At 38.5% G+C, this 22,779-nt stretch overlaps 1 protein-coding gene across 2 annotated transcripts; it reads right to left on the bottom strand.

Annotated features, from left to right (window-relative positions):
• Window positions 1–829: 829 nt before the first annotated feature.
• On the bottom strand, window positions 830–20,803 carry LOC121952145 (core histone macro-H2A.1). 2 transcript variants are annotated; one of them, XM_042498658.1, is made up of 10 exons: window positions 20,580–20,803; window positions 18,532–18,663; window positions 18,242–18,433; window positions 17,557–17,663; window positions 17,106–17,297; window positions 16,563–16,670; window positions 10,615–10,705; window positions 8,457–8,546; window positions 4,604–4,778; window positions 830–3,025 (listed from the first exon to the last, which is right to left on the bottom strand). In XM_042498658.1, exons 3-10 carry the CDS (start codon window positions 18,411–18,413, stop codon window positions 2,860–2,862), a joined length of 1,101 nt encoding a protein of 366 aa, XP_042354592.1. In that variant the 5' UTR covers window positions 18,414–18,433; window positions 18,532–18,663; window positions 20,580–20,803; the 3' UTR covers window positions 830–2,859. The 2 variants fall into 2 exon arrangements, with proteins under 2 accessions (XP_042354592.1, XP_042354591.1); XM_042498657.1 differs by lacking the exon at window positions 18,532–18,663.
• Window positions 20,804–22,779: the final 1,976 nt, after the last annotated feature.

Below are 22,779 nucleotides of genomic sequence, written 5' to 3'. Positions count from 1 at the left end.
GTTCACCTCTAGACGACTAGTTAAGGTTGTGGGTTTTCTGCCAGAATTGTTCATCATTTACATTTTTTCTTGTATTACAACTCTGTTGACTTTCACGAAGTGCTGCTGGTGCAGAAATTTCTGTTTGTTGTTGTTTCTTTGTTCACAGAATAATAGGATGTGCTAAGACCCCTTGAAGTTTGCAAGTTTGCTTTCTCATGTTCTGCTTTTGTTCCATTGTGAAAGAGATTAGGCGTGTGTCGTTGCAAAACAGATTATAATCAGTGAATAGTCAGAGCCAGAAAAGTCAATAATGGGGAAGTTATAAAGTTGAGCAACAATGGCATAGTCATCACAAGCAATAGTGATAAAAGTACATTTATCTCATCTATGCCTCTCCATGCTCAACTTTAATCAATCCTAAATTTGTGACCCTAAAATCAGAAAGGACCATCAGAATGTCCTCATACTGATAATCTTCCTCTTCTCTCACTGTGAGACCATTTGGTCCTCTTAAGTACGGGACAGAAACACACATGCTTATAGAGCCAGAAGTTGAGCTGGGGATCCTGAGGCTTTGAATGTGGCTCTCAGTCAAATCAGAGAAATGTAGCGTGTCATCTTCTTGCCATTTGTTCTACAACTCTTGAAATTATGCTCACTTTAATGTAGTGAAGATGGATTATTATTACATTCAAACACACACACACACATTTCCACAGAAGACAATGAAGTTTTCTCTTACTAAATTTCACACTCTTTTTCTTTGATTCTGTAAGGCTCACATTTCCTGGTAGCATCCTCAAAGAAAGTAAAAGCACAAAATGATCTCATGCAAAGAGGAACAAAATGATGCCTTTAAGGTATTTTATTATCGGAGTGTGTACAGACCTTTTGTAGAATCATCAATTATAGCAATTCTTTAGAAAGCACTTTTTTTTTTTACTTTTCATAAGAAAGTTAGGCTTTTGAAAAGTCCAAATGCAGCAGAGTAGTCGGGTTCCCCAAATATATATGTCCGTCAATCCCAATTCAAATACAACTCAAGTTAAACAGTGTCTTTGTGAAGAGGCCTGCTGCTGCACAGAAAATGGCTGAGATGAGAAAATCCAATCCTTGATTACAGGGAGCCATCTAGTGGCGGCTGAATGAACGAGCAAACCAAAAGCAACAGAACAGAGCTTCTAATTCCAGCAAAAATGGGTACATTTGTTTTATGGCTTAACAAAGAAAAAACACACAAAAAACATCTTTCTCATTAGTATTTTTTTCTTCCAAACCACCTGTAGTATCAATTAAAATAGAAAATAAAAATCTATGTTACAGTCTAATATTTTACCATAACATTTCACAAATACTCCATCTATATAAACATTGATAGGAACACACAATATAAACCATCCGTGCCCTGCAAAAACCTCAAATTCCTCTATTTTATGTCATAAATTGAATTATTATTACTGCACATGAAAACCAACAGGTGTTCAGTTTACAGTATAAACTCTTGACGCTGGTACCAGGATGCTGATTACAACACACCTTTCAGCCAAAACATTAAGACTACTGACCGCCGATAAAACTGTTTAAGAAAGGCCCGAGGAACTTGAGCCTAACATACCAATATGGGCTCCTAATTTCCCAGATCCCAATCTGATAAAGCATCCAAGGGACATGCTGGTGCCCCATCTCGCAACCCACAGGACTCAAAGGATACACTGTAAGTGCTCCTGTGCCAAACATCACAGGACACCCCACAGAGGCCTTATGTCCAGGTCTCGACAGGTCAGGTCCGATCCAAGGAGACCCCACAATGGATCAGGGGACCTCTAGGGTACCAGCATGTCCCACTGATACTCAATGAGATTGGGATCTGGGGAATTTGGAGGCTAGGTTGATGCGCAAGTTTTTTGTCACATTCCTCAAGCCTTTCCTCAGCAGTTTTTGCAGTGTGGCAAGGTACACTGTCCTGCTGGGGGGGCCCTGCCATCGTTCTCTAACTGTGTTTGGGTAGATGGTGCATGTAAAGTAGCATCCACATGAATGCCAGGACCCAAGGATTCCCTGCAGAACACTGCATTATAGCGAGATGATCAAGATCATTAATTTTACCTGTCAGTGGTTTTAATGTCTTGGCTCATCGGTGTATGCAGGCATTTACAGAATTTTTTTTTTTTCAAAGTTCTTTTTGTGAAATTCAAGGTCTCTGCAGCTCACAAGGAAACTTATTTTTGCCAGTGTAAAGAAAGGCAAATGCAGGAATTTGCAACACACAACACAAAAACTCATTCCATATTTCTGTTATATTAGTCTCCTGAAGACCAAAGTAGAGCAAATCAAACTTCACCTTTTCATTATACAGTACTGTTAACAACAGAGACGTTCCAAAACGCAAAATTGATACCAAAAATACACTGTATCAAGTGTTTTTATGATTAAAAGAAAGAGAAAAGCTGTTTAATTATCTTGACTGCCATTACATGCATTAACCCGTATTCATCTGACTTCTCTGGAAGCCTTATAATTGAGGTGTAGCTATCTCTCATAACATCTTTTACTGCTTATAACATGAAAATTAAATCTTAAGTGAGTCTTTTCACTTGATGAATCTGTTTTGTAGGGCACTGTTTGTAGTAAAAGACCGCTGAATGAACAGTGCACTTTTACATTTAAACGCCAGAGGTGACAAGTACATAAGAAATTAAAAACAATGTAGGAAAAATACAAACATAATGCAAAAACAAGTTCCCGGCCTTTAGAAAGATTCTTCTTTTTCTTCTTCTCTTGATAATAAAACAAATCACTAGTAAACACCTTCCTACTTCCTTGCAGAAAAACAGGGTGCAGGGAAAAAAGGGACAAGGAGGAAAAAACTCCAAACTCTTAGCTCGTCTCCAGCTTGGCCATTTCCTGCACGTAGATCCCAATGCTCTCGCTGTCAAACAGCACAAAGTAGACGGTCTTGATGGTGGAAGACATTGTGGCCACAAAGTAGCTGGAGATGGCCTTAAGGATAAGCTGGGCCGCCGTCTGTTTCGGGAAACCATTCCTGACAGAAAAACAACAAATGGGTCCAACACTGAAGAGACTTGTCTTTTAAGTAGACCAAATATAAAATTTTAAATTGCTTATAACTTTTCTAAACATATCCCCATGATTTTTAAATATTTTTCAGTGGTTTTAAGTCTGAAGCTGACTTTGACCCCTATGATCACTTGTTTCCCAACCTGTAGTTTCAGATTCAGCAAGGGTCTGTAAGATACACGGCAGGATGATTACCAAACTGGGAAAAAGAAACCAAGAAAAAGAGTTTACGGCTATTCTAGCAGCTCTGTGCGGCCATTGTCAAACCTTGTAGTGCTTTCAGCTAAATGCTAACATGAGGATGCTAACATGCTCACCATGACAATGCCAACATGCTGATGTTAAACAGGCAGAGCTGCAACGATCAATCAATGAATCAATTAACTGTCAACTATTAAAATAATTGCCAACTAATTTGATAGCCAATTAATTGGTTTGAGAAATGTTTCAAGAAAAAAAGTTAAAATGATCTGATTCCAGCTTCTTAAATGTGAATATTTACTGATTTCTTTACTCGTCTACGGCGTTTAACTGAATAGCTTTGGTTTGTGGACAAAACAAAGCATCTCAGGCTTTGGAAAACACTGACTGACATTTTTCACCATTTTCTAACATTTTGTAAACCAAATATCTAACTGATTAATTGGGAAAATAATTAACAGATTAATTAACATGAAAAAGAAGATGCAGCCCTCTGAGCAGGTATAATGTTGTTTACCATCTTACTTTAGCGTATTCACATTCTAAAACTGCCCTATTCGAAGCACAAAGTGCAGCTGAGGCTGGTGGGATGTCATTTGTTTTACAGGTATCTGGTTATGAATTTTGTTGTGATCTGATAATAGCAGTAGACGAAAAGTCAGAATTACATTCCATGCCATAGTTGTTGAGATATTTCAGTCTTGACCTAAGTGGCAGACCAAACGACAGAGCTGGGGCTAAGTTGTTATAGTGGCTTTATTTCTGCACACATTTTCGTTTAGTTTTGAAGAATTTTCTCTAAATCTGATTTTTGTTTCTCATGCCTCTGAAATTATTTGAGTAAAAAAAAAAAAGAGAACATCAGTAAATACAGTATTATTATGTTGTGAGGGTTCACAAATTGAAGTTTCTAGTTGTGACGTACTGCCCTGACCTCCACGTGCTGCTTTTACACTGTCTTACTGTTATTACAACACATGGCATGTTTGTGTAAATCTTTCCTGATCAAAGTGGATGTGTTTTCCTCTGTCGCCTGGAAACCATGTCAACTCCTGTTTTGACTTACACAGAGAAAACAAGCAGAGGCACATGAGCACCAACACTTTATTGCTGACGACGCAAGTCTGCCATTCATGATGTTATAAAAACGTGTGAGACTTTTCCTCCAACTAGAGAATGGATCATCATGTTCAGGTGAACTCAGGTACATTTTTTTGGGTTTAGAACAACCTCCAGTATTACACTTAAGAGGTAAAAATGCTCTCAAGTTGATAACGTACACTAGTGATCTGCATGACGTGCAACACGCTTGTTGTTCATTTCTTTCTCTGTGTTTTCTTACCTCCCACTACCAATGGACGGGAAAGCCACCGACTTCAGTTTCTTCTCGTCTGCCAGAGCCAGGCAGTTCTTCACCGTCTTGTCAAGCATCTCTTCGCACTTGTCGGAGCCCCAGCCTGGACTGTTACAGTGGATGACGTACTTAGCAGGAAGACCGAAGCCGGCGGTCAACACAGCTGAGGGACAGAGAGAAGAGAGGATGACGCCTGGTTAATGAGGTGAGCAGAAAACAAAGATGAGATAAAGCAGAGGCGGAGAGGAGTGGAAAGCAGAAATGTGTTTCAGGTAAAAATGTGAGTGGAAAAAAAATGTTTCCGTTGAACAAACTTATTTGCACATTGCCATAGTAATCAGAATAATTTTAGGGTCCATGACTAATCAAATTTGGGCTGCTTCTTGATTTTTTTTCCGGTTTACAAATTATTATTCTGTCTACAAATTGTCCAAAAATTGTGGAAAAAAAAATGTGTCCATAGTTCAAGATGAAAACTTTTTTTGTTTGATCAAAGGCCCAAAATACTTTGATACAAAACAGAGCAAAGCAGTAAATCATCATGGTTTAAAAAGCTTTATAAAACTTAAAACAAACTGAAATTTTATGTATGTGAAGTAATCAATGAACAAATTAATTTCAGCCCTAAATTAAATTTAGGGTTTTTAAAAGCGAGCACATGAAACGAAATGAAAGAACAATGTCTGTACTCATCCACAGCTGCCTCCTGCATTGTTAAGTGAAATCATTACCATAATTTTTTCTGACACCGCCATCATATTTTGCTTAATTTGTGCAAGTCTTGTTTACTCAGACAGTGAGTGAACTTGTTCACCTCTGACATGCTGCTGGATTTTCTCACGTCACATCCATTGTCAGCAGTCAAAATCAGCTACATTAACCAATTCTGTCAGATGTCAAAACCCTGGAGACCTCAGACGCTAAAAGAACACTTTGCTTGGTGGAAAATGTATACAGCAAATCTCCAAGAGCTTAAAACGGTTCGGCCAGAGTATTACAGCGACGTGGGCCGGAAAAATCACTTCTCCAGACAGCTGAAGTGGAGCAAAGGAAAGGAGAAGAAGAAGAAGAACAGGGAAGAGGAGAAGAAAGGAGGAAACAGAGGAAAGAAGAGAAGACACAAGAAGAAGTCTAACTAGCAGCTGTAGACGGTGTAACTTGGCTAAAGCCCCTGACTCTGTGACGTGAGAAAGCCTCCAGTCAGATTTTATTAACCCACAGCGAACGTGAGACTGGACCGGAGTCAAAGCTCAGGACGAGCTTATTTCCAGATGGCACACAGAGAGGATGGAGCAACTTCACACAGGAGAGTGAGAGCCAGTTGCACTGCATGTGTGATCTGCTCGTGAGGTAAAGTGTGTGGATGATGATGATGATGATGATTACGGTTTCATGACTGCCTACAAAGTTCAACATGTTTTATGGTTTGGGAAGGAGGAACAGTGTGTGGTGGTGGTTGAGTGCTGCACATCTGGAGATCACCTGTCAATCAAACTATGCGGAAAGTGCTGCAACATTTCTGTTGATGTAGTTTGAGCTTCTCTGGGTGGCATTTTTGTATGTGAGTTTAGCTTCCACTATAGCAGTTAATGTCGACCAACTTTTTTTTATGTCGCTGACATAAATCTAAATTGTTTTACTTCCTGAGTGCAACAGGATTGTTGCTGAAAAATATCCACTATTTTTCTTATCTTTAATAAATTACAAGAAGACAAAAGACCAAAATGAAAAAAAAAAGTTGTTATATACGGATACCAGTATTGGAATTGCCTCGAATCCTGCCTAAGATGCTAGATCTAGTGTCCTTTAACACTGGTAATCATTGTGAAATAAGTTAAGTGCTACCTCTTTTGTGAATATTAAAGACAGCTATATTTAACTTTACTTGAAAAATGTGCCTGGCCTTGAAAATGGGAAGTTTCTTCTCAAAATCCAGATAAATAAATAATTTTTACAAATATTTTAAACATCCTGAGGAACTTGTCTGACAGCTGTCCTGAAACAGGTCTGGTCAGGATGACCGTATGGCCAACAGATCCCCAGAATCCCTGACAGGCTCTGCTGGCTCGGCGTTCAGTCACCTGGTAATCTATTTATGAGCTCCACGCAGAGAGCAGGATTATGATGTTGAGCTAACTTGGCTGAATGTGAGAGAGCAGTGGTGAAAGTGGGGAGTGTTTGAAAAAGTGAGTGAGAGTGATGAATAATGAGAGAGACAGATGGAGAAAGTGGAGACAAATGGACTGAGCGATAAAATAATCTGACGGCTCAAACAATATGGCTCTCTGCAGACCGATGCCTGCAGTTTTAGGCTAAAGTCGCCAAGAGCTGATATTATGTGCCAATAGTGCATATCTTTGATCATTTACATGGCAATAATATCCAAGTATTCACTGGTTCTCTAAAAAGTTCATTGATAATGGAAATTCTGGCTAAATCTAACCTTTAAGAGAAGAATGAATTTGTCAGTGTCTGAAATCTTTGTGTTGGTGTCCGAAGAGCTAATCCCTGCTGCAGTGTCCAAAAGGATCCAGCCCTGTTTGGTTTGGTGTTGGCGTGTGTGTGTGTGTGTGTGTGTGTGTGTGTGTGTGTGTGTGTGTGTGTGTGTGTGTGTGTGTGTGTGTATGTGTGTATATGTGTGCATGTATAGAGATTCACAGAGCATATTGACATTATTGTCATTGGAGCAGGGTGGTGCTTGAGAAGATCAATATGCCCTGAAATGTGGTTTATGTTACAAAGTTGCAGCAAAGTTACGGAATCTTTAAGTAGAACTCTGAATTTCTCTTCCCACCTTGTGCTTGGAATGAAATGAAATCTACAGACAGCATTGGTCAGGGTAGTTTCGAAGTATGTAAGAAAATAGAATCCACTATAGCACGAAAAATATAGCTAAAATTGAATTTCAAGTAGTCTGCACTTTCTTGACTTTTCTTACTTTTTAAAAATCAGACTCATCATCAGAAATGTTTTCTGTAACTTTAAAGGATAAAAGGCAAAGTCATGCTACTAAGAAAGCACTTAAAGTAGAAAGTCTTACCCATGCCCCATTGTTTGTTCAGTCTTTAACATATTTTAGATTAACTGCAATGTGGTGATCGTTTCATTGTTTCAGTGTTTATTTTGACAAGTCTTTCACTGTAAAATCTCCCTTATTTTGTTTTGCTTCACCAATCTCAACAACAACATACAACAGCACAGCCTGGCTTTATCAAGGACCATTGAATTAAGACAGAGTCCAAGCCTGAACTTTTCAAACATGTTACGCTCCTCGGGCAGAAATTACAAAATGCTTTTTGTATTTTAAAAAAAAAACCTCTTTATCATCCACACAAAAGGCACCAGGCACTGGTAGGTTATAGAGCTGCACAATATGAGAAAAACATATATGATTAGATGATCCTGCTGAAGGTTGTGATATTACTTGCGATAAACTAGCAGATATTAAAGTGTACTTGATTGTTTGTATCCATCTATAAAGTCAAGAAAACTGCCTGCGCTTTCTCACACGCAGACAGAACGAGCAGAGCGAGGTCTCTGAGAGAAGGACAGAAGTAATAAGCCGCTCACTCACTCAATTTTTCAAACACAGGGACTTCATTGGACCCTGCATAACAGCGGGGACTGTCTGATTGGCTAGAAATAACAACCTGGCATGTATCAGGCAAAATAGCATCTAGAGACAGAATGGAATTTAACATTTTGTTTCTCTATTCAAAGTGCAATATCACAGTCTTTTGCAATGTTCTTATCATGCAAGTTGACATCACCATGACAATAAAAAAGATGCATTGTGCAGCCCTTGCAGGCAATTCCTGACATTATCTCTCTGCTCACTTACCACCAGCCACCTCCAGAGGGCCGTTCTTCTTCTTCAGCTCCGACAGCGCTTCAGTGAACTCCTTCCCTCCCTTCTTTTCCAGAGCCGAGCCTGTTAAGTGGAGGAGAGGATTGGAGTGATTACATCCTCGCATACTGCTGATGGACGGACAGACATACAGCAGGTTAGAGGAGAGGTGATGTCATGCAGACAGGCATGACAGGCAAGCAGGCAGACATGGAGACGGACAGAGACAGGCAGACAACGATGCTGTCAATCATTTCACCTGGTTTCTCTCTGAATCTCTGAGCTCAGGCCGCACACCGAGTCTCTGTTTCTTCATTTGTGCGACTCTGGGAAAAGTCTCGCAAATGAAGTGCAAAGATCCAGGGCTGCTATTTTCCAAATGACTCACTCTGAGTCAGTTAAACTAATGTATTAAAGCCGCGGTCCCTAATTACTTCCCTCTGTCCTCACATTCTGGCTTATTCGCAGTCGACTGAGGCTATTTTCTTTCACTCCCAAATTGGAGTGTAAAGAGTTTGTTTAAAAAAAGGAAAAAAAGGGCTTGCATTGTGTTATAAATGAAAATGTTGAAGCTCTGTTAATTTGTTTAAAGTAAAATAGTTCAGAAAGCAATCTAAGTTTAACTCAAGAAGACAGATACATTTAGATGTTATTATGAGATAATTAAGAAAACAAATTCTTCCTGTCTCCTTATTTTGATGGCTTGGGGGAGTCATTCCACATCGATCACACTGTTTCAGATTTACTCAGAGCTTAAGAGAGAAGCCACAAAGGAAACCAGAGAGGAGAAATGTTATTCAAGTCTGCCACAGCTAGAGAAATAAATGGTCTGACTGCAATATCATCAAAAACAGGCAGGAGAGAAATATACAACAAGGTTAATATCAGTGGTTTAAAGAAACATTGGTGATAAAAGCTCTTCAAATAATTTAATAACAGCCCAAATGAGCGAGCAGAAAACATATAATCTCTGTTTTATTGTATAGTCATTAATGGTTAAACTGCCAGGACTTTTAATTTGAAACTTCAAAGTTAATGTCTCAGTCAGAAACTTGGTAGATTCTCTTTCTAACCAGTTGAACTGACAGCACAGTCAAGGGGAACAGGAAATGAAGCGAGTCCCAAATCGCCCACATTTTAGTTGAGTGGAGCAAAGCAGAAACAGCAAGCAGCAGCCTGGTTTAAGGATTACACTGACAGAAATATACAGCTGTGTATATATTACAAGATGCAGTCAAGTGGTGTTCTCTGTAGATCAAGTTTCTGTATAACACTGCAATTGGATAGCTGATAAGGGTAACATACTGAAACAATGATGTATTTCTTCAGTGAGATTAGCTGTAAAGGTGAATTGTCAGTGGGTTGAAACTAACAGTAGCATATGGGCCACCTTTGTTAAAATAATATATCTGAGTGCTTGAGACAGTGAATATTTACTATAGAGTAATGTTTTGTTTTCTTTGATAATGCAGGGGCTTTTCACACAAAGCAGGATAACTAAATTATCAGTTGTAATCTGCCTGAAAATCTGCATTAAAACAATGCAAGGTGCTGCACTAGTCCTGCTTTCAAAGACAGACCCCAGTTGAAAGCAGTGACTGAAAAAAAACCTCTTCATTTTTAGTGCATAAAAATGCAGGAATTTCTTACATGTGAAAAAATAGGAGTCAGTGGCCAACCAACAGCCTTTTTTTAATGCAGTAAGCTGCCAAATTCAAATTACCCTTTTCACAATGTCCACATTGACCTTGTCTTCTGGGTTAGGTTTATTGAAAACATAGCGTGTGACTGCAGCGCTGTTTGGCAGCTGACTTTCAAATGTTGAAAACTGTAGTTTCCCACAAGCACTTTCTTGCAGACATAACATATTCCCTGCTTGCACACTTCAAGCCTCTGCAAGTAAATTCGAACACTCGTGATACAGTAATTGTTTCTTTCAGTCAATGTTTCATCAAATTACTACAGAGAAGCTATTATAGTAAGACAGCAGGGAGTTGTGTTATGACTGTAAAATGTTTTCTGACTAAATAACTGATAAAACTGTGTTGCTGCTGTGATGTTTGTCCTCAGACTGCTGTGTGGACTTTCTGGAATATGCAAAGAGAGAGCAGACAGGCACTCGCGGTCTCTGTGATGTCATTGGTTCCTTTACCTACTTCACCACCTGTATAGAGGGAGGAGTTGGTCGGGTGAACGACAGCGTCGCTCTCCACGATGGAAATGTCGGCTTGGACAACTTGCAACTACAGATGACAACAATGACAGACAACAGGCAAACAACATGGTGGTAAGAAACACAGTGTGTGTGATCAGGAGCAACAAGATGAGGGAAAAAAAAGTTAAACAAAAAATTGGATGAAAGAGAAGAACAGGAAGAAAAGAGACAGAAGTGAGCGCACTCCTTATTGGCTGAGGACATCACAGGAAACAAGGAGGCAACTGAGGACACAGTGGGTCACATTATGTCATTAGGAAGCAGGACTGCTGCACAGTTAGCCAGATTTACTTAAAAAAAAAAGTATTATTTCCCCAACTTTTTGTGGGTTATACTACCTAACACACAAGACTGCATGCTAGAACACTTTTTTATAACATACCATTTTTATTTTTGTAGTTTTTAAATTGAGGACATTAAGAAAGAGAGCATTTTTTGAATCAGCTTTCTGACTAATTGTGCTGTCCTGAATTCTCAGCTCATGTAACTGAGCCAAGAATGTTATGATCACACTCCAGACCACCGACCTTACAGTCAGGCTGCAGAAAGCAACTAAAAGACCTTAATGTCATGTCTTTCTTCTGCTAATTGGTGCTCCATTTCAGCCCAGCAATCGTCCCAACCTCTAGTGATTTTATGTAGTATAAAGGTCTGACAGCCATCTGAAAGGACAACAGCCTGGAATGAACCTCAACACATCTTTATGATGGGAAGGGCAAGCAGGGTCACAGAGGAGCTTTGATAAAAATCCTTGAATATCTCCACAGAAATTCATGTCTTGCTACTGGGAATTGTACTTTGTGTGGTTTTCTATTGATCTGCTAGAGAAACTCTTTCTGCTCTTCATTTTCAGTCAAAGAGCACAGTGAGTTACTTGAGGTCAAAGCAGATCAAAGTTAAAATCCTCACCAGGTATTCACACTGTGAGCAACACCATCAATAAGTTATTTTATGTCCCAAGAGTTCAGGAGTCATTAGCAAAGCACTTCTGCTGACGAAAGTTGTAGCTGAGGTTAGCTGAGCTGAGGCTACCATCCATGGCACCATTTCACTAAGCTTTTAATTATGGTAATATGCCATGCCATGTTGCTGAAGGCTAAGATAAAAGCAACAAAAATATTATTCAAAAGTTGTATGGCTGTATTAGACATAATTCTTAATTTTTATGAACATATGTTTTCTAAAAGTAGATTTAAACCAATCCTGACCTATTTCATGTTCCCATGTATTCATTTGTTAATTGTAATTGTTTTATCTATTCACAGCAACTCCTTGGCTCGCTGTGTTGGTATTGTAGATGCAATTATTAACTTCCACTTTCCAACATCTTTCCATCATGATCACAACATTAACTAAGTTTCCCTCAGTGTGCATGAACAGACTTGGTGGAGGGAGGTTCCTCTAACCAGTCCAGCTTTCTGAAATTCTGAAATTTTATTAGAGTTCTTAATTCACAGACAGTTTAATTTAGAAGCTGTCAAGCTGTTACACACTCAAGGATTTTTAATCTCCAACTCCACTGGAACCAGAGAGGATGGGGGGGGGAGCTCACCTAGATCATCTTTAAGTTCAAGTTCAGCATTGGTGGGGTTGATGACCCCTTCCACGTCAAAGCCAGCCAAGTTACTGACCTCGCTGTGGATAAGGTTGAGCTGCGGGGGGGGGAAGCAGGGGGGAGGCATGCCGAGGAGGAGGGAGAGCAAGAGGGAAGAGGGAAGGAAGCAAAGCAATTAAAACCAGATTCACACCACTGCTTTAAGGGATACCTTGACTTTTTGATGGTTTATAGAACTGGAATTTCAACATATGTGAACTACACCTGAAAGCACAAAGTAAATGCTTTTTGTGTGAGGTGACATGCAATTTGATGTCTAAATGCAGACTGACAGCATACACATATTCAGAGTCTTATCAAAAATACACAAAAAACTACAAATAATGTTATCATCTCACAGCGAGAAACACTGCTGCAAAGGTTATACTGCTAACTGTTTCTATTGTATGGGCACTAATCAGACCTCTGGATATGCACTCTCATTTGTAATTTTTGAAAGCAAATTGTGACAACTTAAGGATTCAAAAGAGGGCAGCAGGCCTGCAGGTGCATCGATTAGGGAATGCTAAATTATTTAAAAGTCAGTGGAAAGCGCCTGGATAACTAGGACCACACAGACAAATTACCTCAAGCAATACCGACATCAGTCATGAGCTGAACATATATATATATATAATGGATACAATTATGTAGACGATATATATATATATATATATATATATATATATATATATATATATATTATATATATATATATATATAATGGATACAATTATGTAGACGACTGAAAAATACTGTTACACAGCTCTTTTCCACAGAAGACATTTTGACTTGCCATAGTAAGAAAAACACAGGTTTTACTAATAACATTAACAATGTTTCCATTTTATCTATGTGCTCCAGAAAGCAGTGAAAGTGTGACAGGGATGCAGCACGCACAAAACAAGGACTGTGAAGCTGAAGCAGCTAAATGCAATTCAGCCATCAATAATTTGATCACTTACACCTTTGCAGTGACATGTCTAAAATGTCTATGGCATACAATGTAATTTCTCACACCTTTGTGGCTGTGCTTGTAGTTATTTCAGAGTGTAGTGTTTCAGAGTATTTATGGCATTCTATGGCAAGTTATATGTCTTTATATTAGGGTTGTGCCGAATAGTGCAAAGTTCAATCCATATTGTTGAGTTTCTTCTTTTTTTGCATGTCTGCATTTCTGCACAGTTGCAGATAAAGATTAGGCCTTACTGATATTATTAGTTATTATACTATTTGTAGAATTAGATTCCAGCAGTGGCTGCATAGAAATATTTCTTACTCGTGTGATCTAAGTATTTTCAATAATTCCTGAGCAAGTCCAAAAGTCAAAATTAATTGAAAAAAAAAGAGCTTTTCAGCTAACAAGTATTCTGCTTTAATCCATTTTTGTTGGTGTTTAGTGTTTCAAAAACATTTTCCCTGCTGTCCGAAAACTGTTTGCTCTTCTGCCTGCTGCACACACCTGCATTAACAAGGCCGTCTTGCAGCAATCTAAGAGCACTGCAATTCAAATCGAGGAGTTTTTTTTTTAGAGTGATGATGTCATAAAATATAATGAAAGCCATTTGAAGCTTTATTCAGAAAACAACAACTGTTACAGCTAGCAATGGACAATATATCAATATTATATCAATACTGTAATATAAGAATATCCTCAAAGATTTTGGATATTGTGTTGTCTTCTTCCAGTTTTAAAGGCTGTATTACAGTAAATGGATTTGATATTCTGAACTTACCAGTAACTTACTGTTATATGCCTTTACCCACTTAGAAATTATGTCCACATTACAGATGCTTTTTATTTAAAAAAAAACACATTGTAAACATATTGTAAAAGCAACAATATTGTCCAGTTGACTATTTTTGCTTTCACAATATATTTACAATGTGATTTTTTAAAATAAAAAATAAGATATTTGGTCAGAATCTTGTGATATTTAGTTGCAAACATTTTGCAAAGACCTTGGTACAGTCTTACTTGCAATGTCACTTTAGTCTTGTTGTTCCTATCAAAAATGTAGGCATATATTCCTATAATCTCTTGATTTGTTTGTAAGGACAATTCCAGTATATTCACATTTCTATTCTCTTCTATTCTTTTCTAGGTGCATAACAGATTCAAGGTCAAAGTCAGCAAGACTGAGGGAATATTCTAAAACAACGTCAAAATGTCAAGGTATCCCTCTAAATATTAAGAATTTTTAATGCATAATGCCACAACCTGTTAGTATCTCAGAGTCCAAGATTCGTTAGTCATCTGTTATACAAACACCACATTTCCCTACCCATGATTTAAACTTGAAAGTTGGTAATAAAAGGCCACAATCACCCCAAAACAAAGCAGTGAGAGTGAAAGCAGCGACAACAGAGCAGTTATTTGGAGCATGTGCGATAAAGACTGAACACTTGGGCAGAAAAAGTGCAGTTACGATAATTAAGTCTATAAAACAGAGAACAGACTGGCTTGTCTATTCATGGATTCATTATGGTAATCAGTGGGAGGTATTCATTTCATTGTCATCCACTGATTTCAATTAAACAGCTGCTGTAATCTTTGGTCAGCAACACAATCGAGCACTAAGCCATTTTACTCTTGAAGAAAGTTTAATGACATAGGACAAATACTGCTGCTATTTGGGTTGAATTTTGTATTAATCAATAGAAACGGAATGTGCATTAAAGTAACCACGAGCCAAGTCAGCGTATGTTCAGTCTCTAACCTTTAGAAATAACAAAAAAGTATGTAATTTTTGATGTATTTCACATATTTTCTGAAAACAAAATCATCAATTAATTCATGATGAAAAAGCAAAATTGGCTAAAGAAACAGCCACAAGCCAGAAGTCTGTTTCATTATGCTTTAAGAGCTAAATCTGCAACTTCATAAGGTCAGGATAATTAATCAGTATTAAATAATATATTAGCATCAGCATACGCACAGTAGACCAAGGCATGCAGTGCTCTTAGCAGCAATTAGAATCACAACTGAGCTGAAACATTGAGCTCTGGAAGTAAATTTACCATATTTGTTCTTCTATAGAGGGAATTTCTTTTTTGGGCATTTGATTTTGAATGACTCTTCAGATTGCTAAACTACCAGTTATATTCCTACAGAGACCACCACTCAATCCTATGCCACCTAAAAGCTTTAGTGAGAGGCAAAATAATCACAGAAGGCACTGTTAAAGTGCTCCAAACACAGAACACATAATATACGTTTTTTTTTTTTTTAGCACAAAGACTGCGCAGAGCAAGCAGAATCAAAATAATAAATCAGCAACTACTGACATTTATCATCACTCTCTGAAATTAGGGAATCTGTGACACTTCTTGCATCATTCTTGAGTCATTCATTCTCTTACAAACCGTTGTTACCTCCTCCCTTTCATGTTTTTTAAACTTAAAGCTATTTTTACAAGCTTCTGATCTTGACAATCTTGTGATCTTGAAACCCAGACATTAAAAAAGCTTTAGATGTGACTTTCAGGCAAATTTACTTCCATGTTTCAGTTCAAACAAAAAAAAGGTTAAAAAAGAAGTTTTTATGTTCAGCAGGACCCAAGCGAGGGGAGCTTACAGATCTGTCAGATAATAGACAACACAGCAGTCATGGTGGCTATAACAGTGAAAGCATGTGCGCTGCTTTGTTGTGTAGCATTATAAGCCCTTATATGAAGTCTGGTGGATCATAGCAGACCTGTGAGGAAGTGCAGTGTGATGAAAACTTACATTTTATGAGACGGAACAGATAGCTAATTAAGATCAGCTAAAATTGATTTCACCTCTTGTATCTAGTTTAGTTGTGGCAGAGCAGAAGTATAGATAAGAGACTGCTTAACAACATATAAATATTTTAAGGAGGCAGATCCAACAGTTTTTAGTCTTACGTCAGCAGGAGCACTTTCAATTAAAAACCCCTGTGGCTGAGAAAAATACAAAACACAGTGCTGGTTTTACAGCCTATGATCTGATTACTGTGGCTGCTCATCAAGAACACAATGTCAGGTTTTCTCTGAAACAGAGACAGCATCCTCCATGACTAAAAAAGACATCAAACTGTGTCTTATTCCTTTGACTTTTGGATTTTTAGTCTTAATATCTTAGTATCTATGTTCGTCTGACTTGTATTTGTAAGTTTGTCTTGAATCTTTCTTTAGTATACAGTATAGATGAATTAGATATCTGTTTATCCCAAACATAAATCATTTGGTGGAGACTCACCTATAGATAATCATGTATTTAGCTTGAAACTGTCCATAGCTATTATGTTTCTACAGACAGAAAAACTGACCTTTTGACCCAGGAAGAGGCTCTTGGTGGAGAGCACGGTGAAGCTGTCAACTGGAGATCCCTCTGTGGTGCTGTCTGCCGACGCTGCCTTGCTCACCTCTCCTTGCTTCTGTTGAGGACATACAGTACGTATTAACACTTGTGCTGCGATTAGAAATTTTACTTCCCCTCAGCCTTTGGTGTTACATAATGTACGTACTGTTGTCATTTTAACACTTTAGTCTTTTTAAGAGAATAACTCTGCCAAATCTATTCTCATTACCCAAAAAATAAACAAACATGGCATGTGCCACCCTACAACAAGTTGACAAATCTGTCTAAAATCAGGCAAACACAACATGTAAACCATTTAACCTGTAACAACAAGTCTCTGCTCAGGACACTGGATACATTTTAAATAGTAGACAAATGTTAGTTTTACAAAGTCGGCCTATGCAAAATCCCAGGTGTTCAGAAATGAAACACTCTCCACTTTCAATTTCCCACATTTGACCACAAACACATTCAGCTTAGATCTTAATCACTAGTTCACATAAATCAATACCTTAGCTTTCGCCCCCGCCTTTTTCCCAGTAATTTTCTTAGCCGCTGTTTTCTTGACCGTCTTGGGTTTCTTTTCTGGTGCAGGTGAGACGGGTATCTCCAGTTTTCCCTTTGCTCCTCTCTTCTTAGCCAGCAGCTCTGGATGGATGTTGGGCAGGACTCCACCTGCTGCGATGGTCACACCCTTCAGTAACTGAGACACAGGAAGACAATGTTAAAAAACTGGGATTTACATAGTCCAACACTGCCTGAAAGGTAAGAAATTAATCTAAAAACATATTGCATGCAGTGGAAAATAGTTGACAATCATATTATATGGTTTTGTTTGGGCTACAGAATAAAAACACCACTTGTGTTTCCTTTTAAAAGACAGATTAGATAACTTTAAAATAAGACACAAGTAAACAACTAAAATGCCTACAGTGTTTATTCATATGTGTGAAGCAGCTGACCTGGTTCAACTCCTCATCGTTGGCGATGGCCAGCAGGATGTGTCGTGGTGTGACGCGGCCCTTCTTGTTGTCTCTGGCTGCATTACCTGCCAACTCCAAGATCTCGGCTATGTGGGCAAAACCAAAGTATTATCAATAAACACTGCAGAGCACAAGTGGCTTAGAAAGTCAGTTTATGACTTCATTATGAATGCTGAGGCAAATTAAATTAAGAGTTATAGACTTCCATGTGGCCCTTTAATCTTATAGAGAAAAAATGAATGAATGTACATGAGAGCGGTGCACATGACTAGATGTGGACTGAAAGAGCAAGTATGCCTCCAAAAACACACCACCAACTTTTTAGCAAATACCAAATGATTAGGTGATCTCTGAGTATATGTACAGCTTTAAAGTTCTTCCTCATTTAACTGGTCCCTGACCTCCTGACATTTTACAAAAGTAGCTCTCGGGCAAAGCAAGTTAAGTATCCCTGCAATAAAGTAACTAATGCCCTTAGATGCATTAACATCCACTGTCACACAGCCTTGCTTGAGAAGAAGCGATTCAGCAGATCAGCTGCTGTTGCAGGTCACTGCAGTATTCCCTGACAAACATACCCTTCAAAAATCTGTAATAAGCATACAAGTTGTACTCTGCACTGAAATATGCATTTTTATGCATCCTCTCCAAAAATAAATCTCACCAGTAAGATACTCGAGGACAGCAGCCAGGTAGACGGGCGCTCCCACCCCGATGCGATATTTGGGCAGGCCCCTCTTGATGTAGCGCAGCATACGCCCCACAGGGAAGATGACCCCAGCCTTGGTGGACCGGGACGTCTTGGTCGACTTCTTCTTTCCTCCTCGGCTAGACATGGCGCCACCAGTGTTGTGCTCTGCAGGGAGACATCGACCACGATCCATTACCATATTACTGTCTTTAAGGTGAGTAAAATATGAAATAAAAAAATAATACAGCAATTAGTACACCTACTGTAGAGTGACCTCTTTCTTTAATATGTCTTGGCTAGATGTGAAGAGATGTGCTCATCTTACTGGTTGAAATTACAATCTGAGGCTGAAACGCAGGCAGTCTTTCCCTGACTGCTGCAGACAAGTTGGGACACTTCACCCCAGGAAGTGATGAATCAAAATAAAGATGAAATAAATTAACAGTGGGCTCTTTTACTGAGGCTGTCAGGGTCTTTATGAATAATTTAAGAAAAACATCGATTCTTACACTGGAAACATTAAAATTGTGCTGTTTTTGCTAAATGAAACAGGTTATATTCCTATCAATCTAACATAATGTATGGAATCTGTTTTCTAAATAATTTTACAAAAACTTAACGCAATTCCTGAATAAGGTATGTTTTTTTTTAAATACATTTTCAGATTTTGTAGGTTTGGCACTTCTGATCCACTGAAACAGAACTCTACGCCCATCCCCAAAACTCTCTTTCTGTATGTAACAACAAAGAATATTTTGTTATTATGCATTCAGGGCCAAACCCTTCATCACAAGTCTATTAGTCACCATCTTTCAAGTCCTCCTGCAGTTAGTTCTGCACTTTAATTTTCTTGATAACTGCAGGCTACAAATCAGCTTGATGCATAAGCATGTCAGTTTTAAAGTTTAGAAAAATGTCCTTTACCAGACTTTAGTACAGATTTCCAAACAACAAGCTTTTTTTAATGTTTTGTTTAAATCACCCACAGGCCAAAGAGCATTTTAAAAGTGTTACCATGCTGCTGTGCAAAAGTCTTAGGCCACCACACATTTGTTGTCAAAGTTGTAATGAGGATAGACATACAGTATATGGTACAAACAATGAAAAAATAGAATAGGTATAATGATTTAAAACACCAACTAGGTCAGAAAACCTGGCCTATCCAGACTGAAGTCAATATTTGGTATGAAATATGGCAAAGTAAATCCATAACATTGCTCAAAACAATCAATATCAAACTTTGGACATGTCTTGAATGCTACCTGGTGTAAATACACTATAAGATTAATACCCAAAATTGTCTGCCCAAGACAACTGAAGACATGCTAAGTGGAAAGTACTTTATTCCAAAATATTTGCGTTTATTATACTGTGTACATATTTCCTGTATGTTCTGGTTGTATTTTAGTAAAGAGACCGAAAGATTAAATATGCATGATCATTATAACCGTGCTAAAATTAAGTTTAAGATGGCCTAAGACTCTTTGCACAGTAGAAGTTTTAAGAGGACCATGAAATGCTATTATGTTGTTTGATCACTGCTTTGAGCGCCGTTGGTATTTTGACATCTCAGGCATGGTCTGTTATTAAATGTAAATAATATGCATATAATGGCCATCATTTTAGAGGTTAAACTCGAATAGAAACTCATAACATCCCAAGTCAATCCAATGGATAATTTCAGATGTCATTCATTGTAGCAGATGCAGACACCAATTTTCCTGATACTGATTATTAATAAGCCCCACCAAAGGCCATGCTGCTTCTTAAACCTGCTGTAATTAATGCAAGGATTTCACACGATGCATAACATATTATATTAAACATAACGCGTGCGTGGCAATTTACCGCCAAATTGACCAGTAGATGCGGCATTTCTCCACTCAGGACAGGTGTAGGTGGGTTTCGCCGCTACGCTGGGTATTTCTTTCTGTTGGCAACTGATAACGATTTCCGCATGTCAACAGCGCGCCGGATGTCTCGCACATGTAAATTTGTCTTTTCAGCAGAATAAGCGACTGCTTAATAGGTTAAAATGGAGCTGTCAGGCGACATGAGGACAATTTTCTGTTCAGGTCAGTGAGCTTTCGAGTAGAAATAACCCCGGCGGAGCGGCGGCGGCTGCCCGCTCCTCCGTCCCTCCCCTCCCTGCCTGTCAGCTCCAGCAGTCTCCGCTCTCGGCCTCCATGCCAGGAAAACACGAAATGGCAACATTAAAGGCTCAGTGTTGCAAACAGACACCGGTACAGCCGACAAAAAGCGACCGAGCTCGACCCGGCAACACGTTGCGCAAAACCGGAGCGTTACTTACAAAACACAGCGGGGAAAATGTCTCCGGTTCTCTGGGAACAAGCCTGGGCAGTGTCCTCGACTCCCACAATCCACAGCGGGTTGAAATATCGGAGCGAGCCAGCGCTGCCCGCGGAGCGATGCAAGTACTGGAGAGAGCAAACCTGCTGAATGTGAATCTGCTGCCGAAATGATCTTTAACCCTTTACACCTTTACTTTGTTCAGGAAAACACGTGGTTTTAAACTGAAAATGCTGACTGTTTCCCGAGCAGGTCGATAGTTCTCGTATTCAAGCTTTCCACAGTCATATTATAAATAGTAGCCTGTATTTACTGGATATGACTCCTTTGACCAGGGGTGTCACTAATTTTGGTTACCCTGTACAAATATCCCCCACCCCCCAACCCCATACTAAACCTCATGTTTGATTAATCTACTACATTTTACAAGAATAGGTTTTCTTCTAATTCTTATTATTATTATTGTTATTATTGTTATTATAAGGCCTAGTAGTAGTATTATATTATTATTAGTAGGGCTGTCAAATTACTATTTTTTAAATCGTGATTGATAGCAGAATTTTAAACGTTAATGCAATTAACAGCATTTTAATCATGTTTAAAATTACATTATTGTGCATTTCAAAGCAGTTATGAAACAGTTATGAAGTTGGTCTTCTGGGTTTCCTATGATATCAGCATCATTCCTTAGTATAGCTTTGAAACTAAGCTTGGTACTGAAAAACAAGAATGTCAGGCAGTGATACATTTTTAAAAATAATGTGATAACACTGACAGCCCTAATTATTAGTATTATTATTTAGTATTACAACTAAATTTGCCCAAGGTGAATCATTGTGACCCTGCAAGTTCAAAATATATAATATAAAATATATAATGCAAAAATTTTACCTCTGTTCAACATGTTAGCATAGTAACTATACAATAAATACAGCATGCCAAGAGGAGGAAAATGAGATACAGCTGCTTACATCAGAGGTCAAAGGTCAGGACTGTTCTTGGATACCTGTTGCAATCAGCCCATTACAATGTACAGCGCAGCTGTAGCCTAAACTTAGTGGGACTTAATGTTGGAGATAAAATTAAGTGTAAGTTAGTAAAGCAAGTCCAAAATTATTTTAGAAAATGTTTAATGAAACAGCTCCAAGAGAATGTGTGCAGCCCGATCATGAAACAGACCTTTGAATCATTGATTTTTAAAAGATAGTCCACAAAGAGAAGCTCAAACAAGTTTGATTAGCGTAACAAGGGTAATCTCGCTGACATACGTTGAATGTATATGGTGTTGCCTGTTGGGTAAATATTCTAAATTCTTGTCACTTGCATCATCAAATAGTTATCAGGTGACCAACATTCACGCCCATGATACACATAAAGTTGCACAGGTACAGCAGTGTTCAGCACAGTAGGCCTACATGTTGCCATATCTTTTGATCATTGTGGAGATAGTTAAACTTCAGTTTAATTGGTAATGTAGGCTAATTTAAAAATTAGATCCTATCGTCTCCCAAATATTCAAGTCCATGAACTCCCTGACCCAAAGTTAAATACAAATTTCTTCTAATCAACATTTCCTGGACGGCCCCCTTTAGTATGGTGACATATTACATGCTGTACTGACTCCTCTATTTGCTTTGCTTTTTATTACATTGTTTCTGTTCTATTCAAGTTTCCCCGTAGGCCATGATCATGTGACAGTGAGCGGGTATGAACATTAACAGGACCCTGAAACTGAAGCGGCTAAATGGGACTAAACCACCATTCATTCTATTATTTGAACCTGGGCTTTCCCTACAGTAACGTGTCAAAATGTCTTCAGTGAAAAAGGCCTACTATCAACAAATCCTTTGTGAATGTTTAGCTCAAGACAAGGTTCAACAAGTCACCTCCTCATGGATACTTTTATTCTGAGGCTGAAGTATATTTCTCATACGAAATAACAATATATATAAAAATGAAAAAAAAATCAAATAAATTCTGAATGAACTCCAGTCCTGAAACTGTATGTACAAGCACCTATGTTACAAAATGGGTCATGATGCATTAAAATCCAAAATCCAATCCATGTGAAGGGAAAGTGACAGACGTGTGCTCAAACCCTGCAGTGCACTGATGCAGTAGCAACAGCTTCCCACTAGAGGTCAGACCAGAGCCTTGCATTAATATTAAAACACCACTTCATGCATGCTTGCTGGCTGATA

Source organism: Plectropomus leopardus, chromosome 13 (genome assembly GCF_008729295.1).
Source record: "Plectropomus leopardus isolate mb chromosome 13, YSFRI_Pleo_2.0, whole genome shotgun sequence".
NCBI lineage: Eukaryota > Metazoa > Chordata > Actinopteri > Perciformes > Serranidae > Plectropomus > Plectropomus leopardus.
The sequence above is the reverse complement of the archived record's forward strand: the minus strand, read 5'-3'. Positions and strand labels throughout refer to the sequence as shown.

What these genes read in the sequence shown, in the direction of transcription:
- LOC121952145 (XM_042498658.1), bottom strand. Translation starts at nt 18,413, where the DNA reads ATGTCTAGCCGAGGAGGAAAGAAGAAGTCGACCAAGACGTCCCGGTCC. An exon ending in TGTCCTCGAGTATCTTACTG is followed by an intron (nt 17,664 to 18,241) that starts GTGAGATTTATT and finishes TTGCCCACATAG; the next exon opens with CCGAGATCTTGGAGTTGGCA. An exon ending in CTATACAGGTGGTGAAGTAG is followed by an intron (nt 8,547 to 10,614) that starts GTAAAGGAACCA and finishes TCCACTTAACAG; the next exon opens with GCTCGGCTCTGGAAAAGAAG.